At 34.5% G+C, this 14350-nt stretch overlaps 1 protein-coding gene across 1 annotated transcript; it reads right to left on the reverse strand.

Moving 5' to 3' along the window:
- Positions 1-3972: 3972 nt before the first annotated feature.
- Positions 3973-14350, reverse strand: LOC143616629 (DNA-directed RNA polymerase IV subunit 1-like). Its single transcript, XM_077089410.1, has 19 exons — positions 14123-14350; positions 12597-12711; positions 12397-12517; positions 12188-12309; positions 11636-11689; positions 11348-11560; positions 11132-11269; positions 10929-11024; positions 8234-10108; positions 7988-8157; positions 7821-7887; positions 7617-7741; positions 7396-7535; positions 6450-6709; positions 6200-6373; positions 5053-5190; positions 4646-4944; positions 4456-4567; positions 3973-4373 (listed from the first exon to the last, which is right to left on the reverse strand). The coding sequence occupies exons 2-19, from the start codon at positions 12681-12683 to the stop codon at positions 4206-4208; spliced, it is 4359 nt and encodes a 1452-aa protein (XP_076945525.1). The 5' UTR covers positions 12684-12711; positions 14123-14350; the 3' UTR covers positions 3973-4205.

Here is a 14350-nt window from a genome sequence, read left to right on the forward strand (position 1 = left end):
CGAACCTGATTGGTCCAAAACTGACCCAAATCGGCTTAAACCAGACATTTTTTTATTATTTTTTTTTACAATTTCTTAAGATTTTTTAAATTTTTATCGGATTTTTGGAAGGCAACCAGGCCTTGCTTTTAATCAATTAACCCTAGTAATTGGTTTTTCTCATTGATTTGTTATATATACGTATAACATGCTATGTTTGATCTATACAATGCAACCTTTGAACTATTTACGCAACTCTTATATGCAATATTTCAAAGACTTCATATAAAATTTCAATCCAATTAATCGCTAACCCATATCATATCGCTCGACTAGCGTCTAACTGGTTTTACAACCATACTTATAGCCAGCGGTATCACCTATCAAGGTGTGTGTTAACATGTGAACAAAATTGGTGTAATATTTTACCGTTTAAACAAAAATTTTACTTTTTATGTTAAGAGAATGATGAATTAAATAGCATCAAAAATATTCCATTGCTAAACTCAAAATATTACGATAGAGTGGTAGGCAAACGAGCAACAAGCTATCCCGCAAGTCAAAATTAAAGATACTCATTTTATATGTTGTAACTTTGAGGCGTTTTAACATGTAGCATTACTTGTTTATGTTGACACCCTTACTATATAGGGTGGGCCCTTTCGGATAATATATTATTAAAGGTGCAAATGAGCCAAGCTACTTGAGATCGGCTCGTTAAAAAACTCGATCAATCCGAGTTTAATCGAGTCCGAGCCCGAGATTCACTTATCGAGCTCGAGCCGACTCGCGAGCCTAAACGAGCATGTCATTTATATAATTTTTTTTTAAAATATATATTCAATAATTATTAATTAATATATATAATGTTATGAAGAAATAAATAAAAATAACTAAATAATATGTAGTATTTTATACATAAGATTATAATAGAAAAAATATATAAAAATAATTATAATTATATAAAGAGTGACCTACGGTTTTCGTCCCTGTGGTTTGTCCAAATCTGCGGTTTTAGTCCAATAGTTTCAAATTTGCGATTTTCGTCCCTATGGTTTCATTTCACTTGCAATTAAACTCAAATTCACAAATCCCCTTAAGTCTGATTGTTAAACCCATTAACATGTTTTTCATGTGAGGGGCAGTTTTGTCCCTTTTTCTTCGAAAATACGCCCCAGCCCCTCACGTGAGGGGCTTGTGAATTAGGACTGTGGTTTATTTGGGAAAATAAATGACAAAATTACCTTTCACGCGAAGGACACGCTGATGGGTTTAACGACCAGACTTAACGGGATTAGTAAATTCGGGTTTAATTGCAAGTGAAATGAAACCACATGGACGGAAATCGCAAATTTGAAATTATCGTACTAAAACCTTAGATTTGGACAAACCACATGGACGAAAACCACTGTTTACCCTTATATAAAATAGTTGACATATATGAAATGAGCCGAGTTCGAGCTTGAAAATCCACTCACAAGCCAAACTCGAGCTTTGAAAATAGAGCTCAAAACGAAAACCGAGCTCGAGCTCTGTGTAAGTTAAACGAGTCGAGCTTGAACCTAGTCGAGCTCGGGCTCGACTAGACTAGTTTGCACCCGTATATATTATCCGAGTTAATTACAAACTTTGTAATCATACGTAACATAAACAAAACGAATACCTTTCGGTGGAGTATATTGAACACGTGTCAGCTAGACTTTAGAGTATTGATACGTCCACAATTTGGGTGGGCCCCACCATAAATGGATATCTTCTTCAAATTCAATTGTGGTTCTTTGTTAAGGGTTTTTGTGTGGTTGATATGTTATTGAATTATTGATTTGTTTCACATGTTTTGCACAAATGTAGAGAAATTAAAACTTTGTAAAATATTTAATAGCTTAACCACCCGTACGTTGTGGCGGAAACGTAAAACATGGAAAAAGTAACGCTGAAATGATTTATTTAATCTGCGTAGGGAGCAACGCTTTATTGAACATACGTGTTGAAGGGGTGTTGGATCCGTGCTTTGCGGCGGGACTTTTGAAACGAACGAAAGTGCACGTAAAAACGTTCAACTATAGATCGATCAATTGATAAGCATAAGGGATGCTGGATTTTAATAATCTCAGCTTTGACCCATTAGCCCATGCTAATTCCAAGTTAAGAAATGTATCATAATAGTTTTGACTTTCAACCTATTTTTTTTCATTGAGCTTTTTACTAACGTAGTCTAACCTTGTTAGTTTTTTATGACTTGGCTACTTACGTGGATACTTATGTGGAAATAAACAGTGACGGTGAACTGTTTGTATGCCAAATACATTAATACACATATTATTAAATTTCAATATCCCTTAAAGTAAATAAAACCTTTAAGAATTAAGAATAAAGAAATATGTAATCAACCCATTGAGACAATTATTAATGGAAACAAAATCAAGTACATATAATTATTAAATTAGTAGTAAGTGAGATCTACTCAACACTAAGATACCAATATTAATCACATTATAATAGTATCAAGAAATAGTTATAACTTACAATTAAATAAATAGAGAGTTGTCTTTTGCTCTTTGGCAAAGAAGTGATGAAATAATGCGTTGAATGGTTGGTATAATTATATCATACACCTACAAGATCTAAGATACATGTGACTTGTAGAATAATAATAATAATAATAATAATAATAATAATAATAATAATAATAATAATAATAATTTTGTCATAATCATACACTTATACACCTTAAAAGATCTAAGAACTCCATAATAGGAAATAAAAACAAGCAAGTAATGGTGATGATTGCCTAAATTTTTAGGCACAATTAGCCTTTAATTTAATAGCAATCATCAAATAAGTATTACATGTTTTCATCATAATTTTTGAAAGTTAAAATTATTTAATGAAACATGATCCATGCTTAATTATAAATAATTAGAGGAGAGAGTACCTGCCTATACATATTTACATATCTTGATTCATGCTTAATTAAATAATTAGAGTAGAGTACCTACCTATGCATATTTGAAATACTGGTTTTAAGTAATGTAAACTGTGCCATATTGGTAAATAGCAGTCTCAACTTTAATTTTGGCTGATTACAGTCCCAACTAAATGTGCCTTTATCTAACGGTCCGTGACTAACGGAGGACGAACTCTGTTAGTTGCAAGTCTCCGGAAGAACGTTTTTTGCCGGAAAATTCAACATTTTCATCTCAAATATCTTTGTAGCCTTAGATCGGACCTTTAAGAAACTTTTTTTTTAGTAAAAGCCCTAGTTATTGAGGTCGTCGGAATCCTAGAACCACCGTCAACATCGGTTGGTGATGCTCAAGTGGTAGTGGCGTTCTTGTTGAGTTTTTCGGCACCTTCATTTGGAACCCCCACCACTCAAGAATGAAATTAAAACTGTTATTTGTAAACATAACATAATTAAGATTATTTAAAACCAATATTGCTCGTATTTACATATCTTGATCATAGACTTTCTGCCAATATAATTTAATATGAAGGTGATTCAGTATAATTTGTATATCACCAATACCTAACCCTATACACTTTGTGAAGTAAATTGAGAAAGTATAACTTTGAATACTTTATTATTCTTTATATGAAAACTATAACATTACATTTAATTTGAGTACGGTATCGTTGTATTTAAGCATAACTATTTTTTAAAACGCTAATGTATTTTGTATAAGAATGACGTTATTGTACAAAATACATTAGCGTTTTAAAAAAATAGTTATTCTTAAATATAGCGATACCGTACTCATATTAAGTGCGTAACTGTTTTATATGCATTATATATAGGTTGCGTAACGGTTTTATTTTATATGCATTGTGTAATATTTGTGCATAATTACTTATTTATAGTTAGGTAATTATTTAACTTTGTGCGTAATTATAATGTGGACAGATATATCCCCCGTCCACACCCATCTGTTCATCGAGACAACAAAGACTAGAAAACGATGAAATAACTACCATTCACGTTCAACTAAAAAAACCAAAATACAACATATGTAGTAACAAGAAAAACCGGAAATTATTGATCGTTCCAAGCTTCTCGTTGCTACTTCCACTAAGAGTTCCTCGCCGGCTTCTTAACGGCAAACAAATTTCAGTGGAAGCAGCAAAAAGAAGCTGAAGAACACCAGCTTCCAACATTCATCAATAAAACACAAGTAACTTAAAAATACATACGAAACAACACCCGCAATCACACGACCCGCAAAACGTTACTCTTTCCCGTTCAACCACCTTGACTCGTACACAGTTGCTTCAAAAGGCGCAACCAACTTCAATGCGTGATGTATGCATTTGTGATACGAGAAATCTTCCGTTGTTCCATCAACTCGCTCCACAACAAAACATCGACTATTTCCATGGTCCGCATGGTGCCCGACCTATAATAATATAAAAAAAATGCAAAAGAAAAATTGAAAAAAAATTTAAAAAAAATCTATATTTAAGAGTTTTTTTAATTACCTTTATTTCGTATAGTCCAATCCCGATCTTTTCTTCCCTACGTGGGTGAAAAAATAAAGCTTTCCATGCGACGAGCTTGTCGTCTTGGCTTAACTTGTGATTAACATCATACCTATATCATAACAAAAATATAACAGTTGATGAGTTTAATATAAATCCAAGCACGGCTGGTTTTAAAGCGGGAACTTACTTGTAAAGTATATGCTTCAAATCTTTGGACAACCTTTTGATATCTTCAGCCGATATGCGTTCTTTCAACTTCGTTTTCAGGTTATCCGTACTCCCGTTTATAGCAATATCAGGATATGGAAACAGCATGGCAGGAGTTTTGTTTATTATGACATTATTTTTAATATTATTATCAATATCACTATTATTATTATTATTATTATTATTATACTCGACAATCATCTCCGTCTTCTCTTCGTGAGTATCGATACTTTTGCTTAAGAGACTGTACGCATCTATCGGTTTATCAACTTGATGTTCCTGTGAAATTATTAAAACACGAGATATGCATATATTATAATTGCAAAAACTAACATTTTAAGGATATTATGCATTTATGTATCTAATGTAACATAACATGATGTTTACCTTCCCAGAAAATATGATGTCGAATCTTCCACCGGTCCCGAGACCAGGGACTTTTCCCCATGAGAGTGCGTCGATAGCGCCCTCGAGTTTATCAGAAGCCTCACTTTTTGCAGCCTTCACAAAGCAATCAGATGGATTCTGCAACAGATTGTACTCGATATTAGAGGCCTGTTTGCAGTGGCGAAGCTTGGACGAGTTCGTCGAGGGGGCCGGACTCAAAATGTATTAAAAAATTCATAAACGTGGGGGGGCGGCCTCATATTTTAAGTCGAAGATGGGTAAATTTACACCATATATCAAAATTTTCGGACGAAAACAGTTAAATTTACACCCCTGCGCAAAAAAAAGGGGCCCGGGCCCTAACTAAGCTTCCCCCCTGCCTGTTTGCTAATGTATGGGTTGATTTGGGTTATATCTCAAGCGGGTCGAATGGGTAATAGTTCATACGGATCAAAAGTCGCCCAAGTGCATTTTTAATGCATACCACCACCCACGACTCATTTCAACCCGATCCATTTTGCCCATAACCAGTTTTGAGCCGAACAAAAATGACACTGTTTAAAATGACCCATTTTGACCCGAGCACATTTTGTTCAAAACTCGGTTTGACCCGAACCAAAGTGACTTTTTTTAAAATGATCTATTTTGACCCGAACTCATTATTACTCAAAACCCATTATCCCGAACCAAAGTGACACTTCTAAAAAGACCCATTTGACCCAAAACCATTTTTCTCATAACCCATTTTGACTCGAACCAAATTGAAAATTTTTTAAAACAACCTGTTTTGACCCAAGCCCATTTTACTCAGAACCTGTTTTGACCAAAACCAAATCAACACTTTTTTCAGAACGACGCGTTTTGACCCGAACTCAATTTACTCCGACCCGTTTTAACCCAAACCAAATTGACACTTCTAAAACAGCCCGTTTTGACCCAAACTCACTTTACTCATAACTCATTCCGACCCGAACCTGTTTGACCCCTCACAAAACCCACCCAACCCGCCCAGTTTGGACAGAAAAAGGGTGTGGGGCCCAACCCTTGTCGGCCAGGACTATAAATAACCAATATTGGCCCGTCACCCCCACCACCCGACTCGCTTACGTCAAGTAAAACCCACATCATTATGCTAATATATACTTACAGAAAAACACGCTTGAGTAAACGGTGCAGAAACAGATGCTTGCTTTCTTTGTAACGAAAGCCCTTTAGCATTAGTAGGAGCAAACTCTCCAGCCACGGATAAACAGTCAGCAGCAAGGGCCAAATGTTGAGGCAGTATGCTTTTACCGGTATCTTCTATAGCAGATTTAAGTGTCTGCATAACCACTAAACAATTATTAAAAATGCAAGCTTTCTTGTAAAAACTAAAATAAAGAATATAGATAACATACGCAAATAAATTGGTTTCTTGCTGCATTGATTCCTAATGCCAAAATCACATCTTGGATATCATCGGGATGGCTTCGTTCCCAATCAATCACATCCATTATTTGGATGCAATCGTCTGTAATAGCCCTCCAAAATTTCCTTCTATCACAGTTGTCAGACATGAACACACGCAAGTAAAGTTCACCCGAAGTATCTTTCCAAGATTTTGATGTTTTCGGAGAATCTTGCCACACGATTTCAACTTTCTTCACATTTGGAGATCCTAAGTAAGAAAGATTGAAAAAAAAACATTTTATTAAATACCCTGAATACTATAACTTAACATTGCATCCGTGTTATAAAGAATCTCTAGAAGATAAACAAACTATTAGACTAGAAGGATAGTATTGTAATCATTGCTAGTTAACTTAATACAAAGATTCCAAAAAAATATTAAAAAATTGCTACTTAACTTAATGCAATGGTTTTTAAAAATTAAAAAACTGCTACTTAACTTAATACAATGGTTTTTAAAAACATATTAAAAAACGAACTTGTATTTTGTCAACAGAAGCTTTTGTTATCATAAAAAACAAATATTTTGACAAATACTTTTAAAATGTTAAAAAAATAATATTAAAAAAAGAACTCATATTTTGTCAACATAAGATTTCGTTATCATAAAAATTTCATCTTTATTAGGAGTTAAAACGAACCAGATTGGTAGCGCTAGAAGAGTACTATAGTTATCTTTGCTTCTTAACTTAAAACAAAGATTCAAAAAAGAATGCGTTTTTTTGTCAACGTGGGCTTTTATTATCATAAAAATTTGATCTTTATTATCAGGACGAACCATTGATAGCTTTAGAATGGTACCATAGTAATCTTTGCTTCTTAAAACAACCAATAATATGTGATCAAGTTAATAACATAAAAGCAGATTAATGGGTATGGAAAATTTATGATAACCTCTTATGACGGTTTCCAGAAGGAATGGCACTACAATGTCTTGGAGTATATTCAGTGAGTTGTTTGACACGTCAGTTATTTGAACAGTGATGAAAATATTCTCATCGTTCTCGTTCATTGCATCGTCTTCAGGGTAATTTCTGTAAATTAATCACAAAACTTGTTTTTATAATAAAAAATTAAGAACACATCTTGAGAACTCAAGAAGCAAAAACTCATACTTGGATGATATCTGTAACTTTGGAAGACTTAGTTTCAGTTTCTTGGAATGTGACGAGTCAGCACACTTTGACCTCAGTATATTGATAATTGAGTGCACTTTTAGTTGCTTCTTATGAGCAACTTCCTGCAGAAAAAAAAAAGATTAAAGAAACTCTTAAACACAGAATGACAAAAATACCCTTAAAGACCATCTCTTGCAATACCTTGCTTATACGGAAATAGCAAATCCACGGGCTAACACGAGCTCGTTTGCCGGTTCGTGGGGAGTAGCTGGTAAACATAAAGAGATATATGTATGTAAAGAAAACAGTCTTACATTTTTTTTTCTACAATTGTAACAAAATTTAATAGTCAAAGTGAAGAAACTTACAATATGGTGACGAGTGAAACAACATCTTGAAACAGTAACTTCTCCAAATGATTCTTGACATCTAACGCCCCATATTCGAATCCATTATTCAATCTTTTAAGTTTTGGAGACAAGTAAAGTGATGCTGTTTTGTTACCACTGAGTTTTTTAACACCACTTTCAAGCACTTTCTGCACAAGTAAACCACAATAACATTGAAGGGTATTTTAGACGTTTGGCAATTAGACAGACTTTATTAAATGTTACCTTCAAGTTTAGCAAAGGTGAGTTCTCAAGTGCACTGACTGGCTGATCCAACGCACCATAAGCAGCTTCAGTGATCGCACACGCAGCCAACGAACCAACAGCGGCCCCACACTCTTCTTTAGGTAAAAGTGATTTGCTTTTACCAGGGGCATTTCTGGAATTATATGAAAACTGAACTAGCTGATCCCCGTAACAGTTCCTAACGGTACCATCATACCCTATGTACAGATCCCTCATAAAGAACATCAGCTTTCTAAACAAGGTGCCCGAAATATCGGCATGACCACCGAACGACGCATCCCGGTTGGTCACCGAATGAACCAAGAGTTCAAACGGATTTAAACCCGACAAAAACGAGCTCTTTATGACACCGTAAGGAACATATCTATCCACGCCCGAAGGAAAGGACAAATCTGCCCTTTTATGATTATTCCAAGAAACACACGACAGTTCACGCGGGAAGTGAAACGAAAGCGGGACTAACGAGTGCTGATAACCGACACACATACTATGCTGCACAAACTTTGACATGTTCCCCTTACTTCCAGCCTTCAACATTGAAAGAAAAGAGTTTTCTTTAGTGGCATAACTGTAAATAAGGTTTTGAATATCACGAAACACTTCCTTAAACGCAGCAGCCGATGCTCGACTTAACGCAGCCGATGTTTGCTGATCATGACACATATTATCAGATTTCAATTCACTGTAACCCTCATTTTCGGGCAGGTTTCCGGTCAGGAAATCTTGATGACCGTCCACCATTAACAGCTGCCCGTGAGCCTGCCTCTCGGCTTCATGCAACCCGTACACAACCTCTTCATTCATATTGGTTCTTGAATCAGAAGATAAGTAAAGATCCAATAACGAGACACTAAATCCTCTTATCGACAACCACTCGATAAGCAATTCTTGAGCCGAATGAAGAAATTCAAGAACTTTTTCACCTCTAAAGTTTTTAATCAAATAACCGTATATATTCTCATCACTGTCTTGTAAGCAAGAAGACGGGTTTAACAAGCTTACAAACTCCCCCTTTTTAATTTGAGTCCCACCAACATCAAGATCAAAATCTTCGTCCAAAATAAGACTAAACAGCTGCCTTCCGGTCCATAAAGCTTTAAACTTTTTCATGATAACGGGCGGTTCCACCTGCTGGCGTGGACAAAACATTTGTAACTGTTGCAATTGGGCTCGGTTGAAGAAAACACCGTCTTCCAACATCAAATGAGCTGCGGTCAAACTATCATGACTTAACGATAATAAACTTTTCCCGCTTTGCTTATCAACCAACTGGTTTTCCAATGTAACGAGCTCCCGAAGCTCGACTCGAGATTCCAAAGATTGAGGAATGTAACCGTGAAGACTGTCACCGTCAAAATCGCCTCGTAAAGGGGAACAAATAAGTGGGTTGACCGAAAGAACACAGTTGATCGGAAGAACTTTGACCCGAAGAGCAATGAGTGAGTGTGGATGAATAGACGGTGGCCTGTTTATCAAAACAACATCTCCATTGGTTAGAGATCGGTAAACGGTATCCCCGATTCGCAAGTGATCCCCGATCCTAACGGGAACCAAACGGCCTCTTCGCCTGATAAAAATTTCGCCCCGTTGAAGGATTCTTAAGCCGCAAGATGCGTTTATTTTTTCCCAGTTGAATGAATTAAGTTGCTCTGAAACTAGCATTGTTTCTGCTATTTCATGGGGTACACCAATTTCATCTAGCTTTATATACGGGTCACCGACACACACCATTCGGAAGCAAAAATCGGTTCTTTTTCCTAAACTAACTTCTTTCATGTATTTCAACCCATGCATCTTGGAAGGGTTGTCTTCAGTTGAATCAGGATCACGAAGCGTAGGCTTCTCTGCTCTTATCTGCAGTGTTATTAAGTTTTCAAATTGTGTGAGATTAAGGAGAATCTAAAGTCTAAACCATACATATGTAAACAGGTCGAATTGACACCTCTACCAAAATATGCCAAATTATTACGTTATTTGACCGAAACCATAAACCTGAATCATATAACCGAAAATGTTCAAATTTTCTTTTTTTCTCCTTGAAACTTGTATAGTAATGCTTCACTTTGGTAGCTTTATTATGTGAAAAATTGAACCTTTTTTATGTATTTGTATATATTATTTATATTTTGTATGCTATGAAGTATGAGCTTACTCTTTAGGATTTACCATGAAAACTAAATATTTTAGATATTGCAAATATTTTATGGTTGTAATGATATGTATGTCATTTATCACATTTTACTTTGTTGTGGTTAAACCGTTAAAAATATAAAACTATATAAAAGTTATAATGGTAAGAAAAAAAATGCAGTATAATGGCATGTCAAAAAGGTTTGGGTTGACACAGACTGTCGGGTTGACCCACGCGATTTTGCTCATATATTTATATATAGTTAAAACAATGAATATGAACAGAAGTCTACTTTGTTACACTAGTAATCTAACTCTTACAAAATAAACCAATTTAGGCTTTTGGTAATTTTCAACCCGTTTCCATTAAGCTATATTTAATTGACCCAAATTGCAACATTCATATGTAAACGGGTCGAATTGACACCTTCACCGAAACATGTAAAATTATTCCGTTACTTGTGACTATGATTTACTGATTATATTATTCAAATTTTGATACTTTAATAAAAAAATCACTTTGCAGATGCACATTCAAACATACCTTTGAAAGTTTTATACACTCAAGTACACATGCACTCAGCTCGTTTGCTGTACCGCGAAACCCTACCATTTTTCTGTATGCGCGTGTGCGTTCATCCTGAAATCCAAGCATATATCAATATCATACTTGATTTATCAAAACAAATATTTTAAATTAAAATCAAAAGATGGCGCCATGGTGGTAGCAGGATAAGAAAATCTTACAAAGGTCAAATTTTGACCAAACTCAGCAACACGATGACAGTTGGGCGTTAACGGGAAGCTTTGGAGAAAAATCTTGTTCTTTTTTCCTAGCGACCCGTTAAGAAAGATTGGACTAACATCTTTCAATATTTGATAAACCTAATAATCATTAAGAATCAACATCAATAATACTTAATAGGCAATAATAAAACATAGTATTAAAAAAAAAGATGCAACCTGCACATGTGTAAGAACTTTACGATTAAATGCTGAAAACGCTGCTTCTTGTTGGGGATCGTTAGGAACAAAATCCCAATAATCATGAGGTAAGCTTTTACTTGAAACGGGCTTCGTTGAACCTTTAACTTCCACAATGATTGCAGTCTTTCCAAACACATCTTTCGTTGAAACTTTGAATTTCATCAATGGATATACATCTCTATAGTTTTTCTGTTAAACAAGAAGAAAATTTCAAATTAAACACCTGTTTTTACATATCATGTAGCTTAAAGAAACAACACTTACATCACAATATTTGCAAACGTTATGGCTTTGTACGGTGGATGCCACATCTTTATTCTGCAAAATCAACAAAAAATCAATATATATATATATATATATATATATATATATAAATTTAGCAAATTAACATCACAGTTATAATCTTGCCTCTACATGTATTGGTGTGCATAAACTGAAAAAACAGAAAACCGAACCGAAATAACTGAACACAGACAAAAACAGATGGCTTGATTTTATGTTATTGAAAATACCTAAATTTAAGCTTGGTTTTGGTTTTGCATGTAATTAAAACCGAGAAAACCGAACAGGGTGTATGGATTTTCATTTTTATTATTTTTTTTAATGTTAAGTAATTTATACGAACTTAATAAACAGTGTAAGTGTGCAACCCAAATAATTTAGCCCAAATATACAATAATCAGTTAATCATTAATTAAAAAAAAATAGGCCCAAACTCATTACTTCGGCCCAAAATTTTCAAACCCAAAGAGTAAACCGGAAAACCGAAACCAAACCCAAAACCGAAACAACCAAAACCAACCCATAATACCTGACCTTGGCCTTATCTTTTCTAAGTTTTTTACATCCGGGACAGATTTTATTCAGAAGTTGCGCCACTTCGGGCAAATAATATGGATGAAGTATTGTGAAGGGAAATTTTATTAAGCCTAAGTGACCTGCAAGACAAAAGGTTATACATATAATTAAATCATTGACACACACAATAACATCATAAGAAAACAAGATCACTCATTGATTCATGCCTTCGCAAGTTCTGTAATCTTTGGCCCCGCACGTATGGCATTGTGAAGCGGGATTCGGGAATCCAAATGCAGGGTCGGTTACTTCATTTGCTACTGTGATTTCCTTCACAGATGCTTTCTCCTGATGTCACAATTATGAATTATTAATCTTGGAGACAAAAGTGGTGCTAATATTAAGAAAATAGTAATGATTGTCTTACGGCATCTTCCTCTGATAGAACTTTGAACCGGATGCTTTTAAGAACGCCTGATGGTACGTGTTGTTCTACATACACTTCATTTTCCATCAAGCTTATTTTCTGTTTATTAACCTCCCTGTTGAAAAGAAGCATAAAAACATTAAACTTTTTATAATCATATGAAGCCATTCAATCTTTGAGTTTGTTACGGTACCCAAATCAACAAATTAGAGATTTTTTTACTAAAGATATATAATATAACCTGCATCAATCACCAGTAATACTAACTATGAATTCCCATATTATGCTTAGCAAAAAATACTCGATACCCGTCGTCTGATCGATTAAAAGATCAAACACTAAAACACAAACCATTGAGGACCTCTTATCAGAAAAACACATAATCAAGACATGATTTTTAAATCCCAGAAAACAAAATAAACCTAAACACAGAAGTTTGACCAAACATGACTAAAGAAGACCATCACTGATCATTATCATCATCAAAAACAACAAACCAGAGCCAGCCCTGGTGAAAAAAATATTTTAATCTATTCTTTATGACATTAGAGACAATTATTTATCAAAAAAAAAAACTTTTTTAAAAAAAGATTGAAGCAAACAGTAGCAACTGAATAACAGAGATTCCCAAAAACCTAAAACTCCAATCAAATTATCACCCGCATTACAAAAACGCCTTAAGACGATGCTTTCAAGCAAAAACACTAAAAAGGAAGCATAAGCATGATCAAGAATCTTTTTCAAAATCCCAGATAAAGAATTAAAAGAAAGACGAGAAACGACCTAAAAATTGCCCAAACTGGTCAGCAGAATCTCAACATTAATCAAATCATCAACAAGAACAAAAATAGAAACAGCCCCATGTTTGGAATCATGTTCCATATACAGAAAAGTAATCAATATTCGATACCCTCATTCTGATCGACCGAAAGATCAAACCCTAAAATACGCATCACATCATTAAAAGACCATACCACTGTCTGAAAACACATAATCAATATATAATTATCAACCCTCAGAAAACAAAATCAACCTGAACATAAAAGTTTGATCATGAAAAAAAAACAGAGCCTAACCCTAACTCTTATTAATCAAAACCAAGAGCTTAGCATAAGCATATCATGAGATGATAGACAACTATTTAATATTTATTAATAAAAATTCATTCTTTTTAAAGATTGTTAATGTTCAACTGAATAACAGAGATTCCCAACTTGATACCCCAATGTCCATGCATCAATCACTAACACAAAAACAATCAAATTCACACCCACATTGCCAAAACCCTTAAACAAGATACCATCATGCAAAATCACTAAAAAACAAGCATGATCAACAATCTTTATGACAAACCCACATACATAATCACCCAAAACCCCAAAAAAAAACCAAAATTTCATAAAAACAAGTCACCAAAATCTCAACATTGATAGTAACCACCACCAAGAACAAAACTTTAACACAAACCAATGGTTAAAACCATGTTATAACCACATATACATAACCAAAACATGAAAAAGACTCACTTTTTTATCAAATCTTGATTCTTGAATGAGAGTTTAAGCAATAAAGATGTTTTCTTGATGTGGGTTTTGAGCAGTAGCAAGAATGGTACTTTCAAGAACCAAAGAGGTTTTGTTATTGGGTGGGATTGCTGCTTATAATTGCACCCAACAGGAGCAACCAACCTCCCTATGACCCTAAAAATATAGAAGCGTGAATTGGGAGAATCAGTATATATTTAGGGTCAAAGG

Source organism: Bidens hawaiensis, unplaced genomic scaffold (assembly GCF_021521415.1).
Source record: "Bidens hawaiensis isolate Kalapana, Puna unplaced genomic scaffold, B.hawaiensis_p1.1 tig00048377_1, whole genome shotgun sequence".
Taxonomy (NCBI): domain Eukaryota; kingdom Viridiplantae; phylum Streptophyta; class Magnoliopsida; order Asterales; family Asteraceae; genus Bidens; species Bidens hawaiensis.

Bases quoted from the DNA above. Each gene is read 5' to 3' on its own strand.
- LOC143616629 (XM_077089410.1), bottom strand. From the start codon at position 12,683: ATGGAAAATGAAGTGTATGTAGAACAACACGTACCATCAGGCGTTCTT. The intron at 7,742-7,820 runs GTATTGCAAGAG...TTTTTTCTGCAG, and splicing joins GCTATTTCCGTATAAGCAAG to GAAGTTGCTCATAAGAAGCA. The intron at 4,374-4,455 runs GTAATTAAAAAA...ATATTATTATAG, and splicing joins TTGGACTATACGAAATAAAG to GTCGGGCACCATGCGGACCA.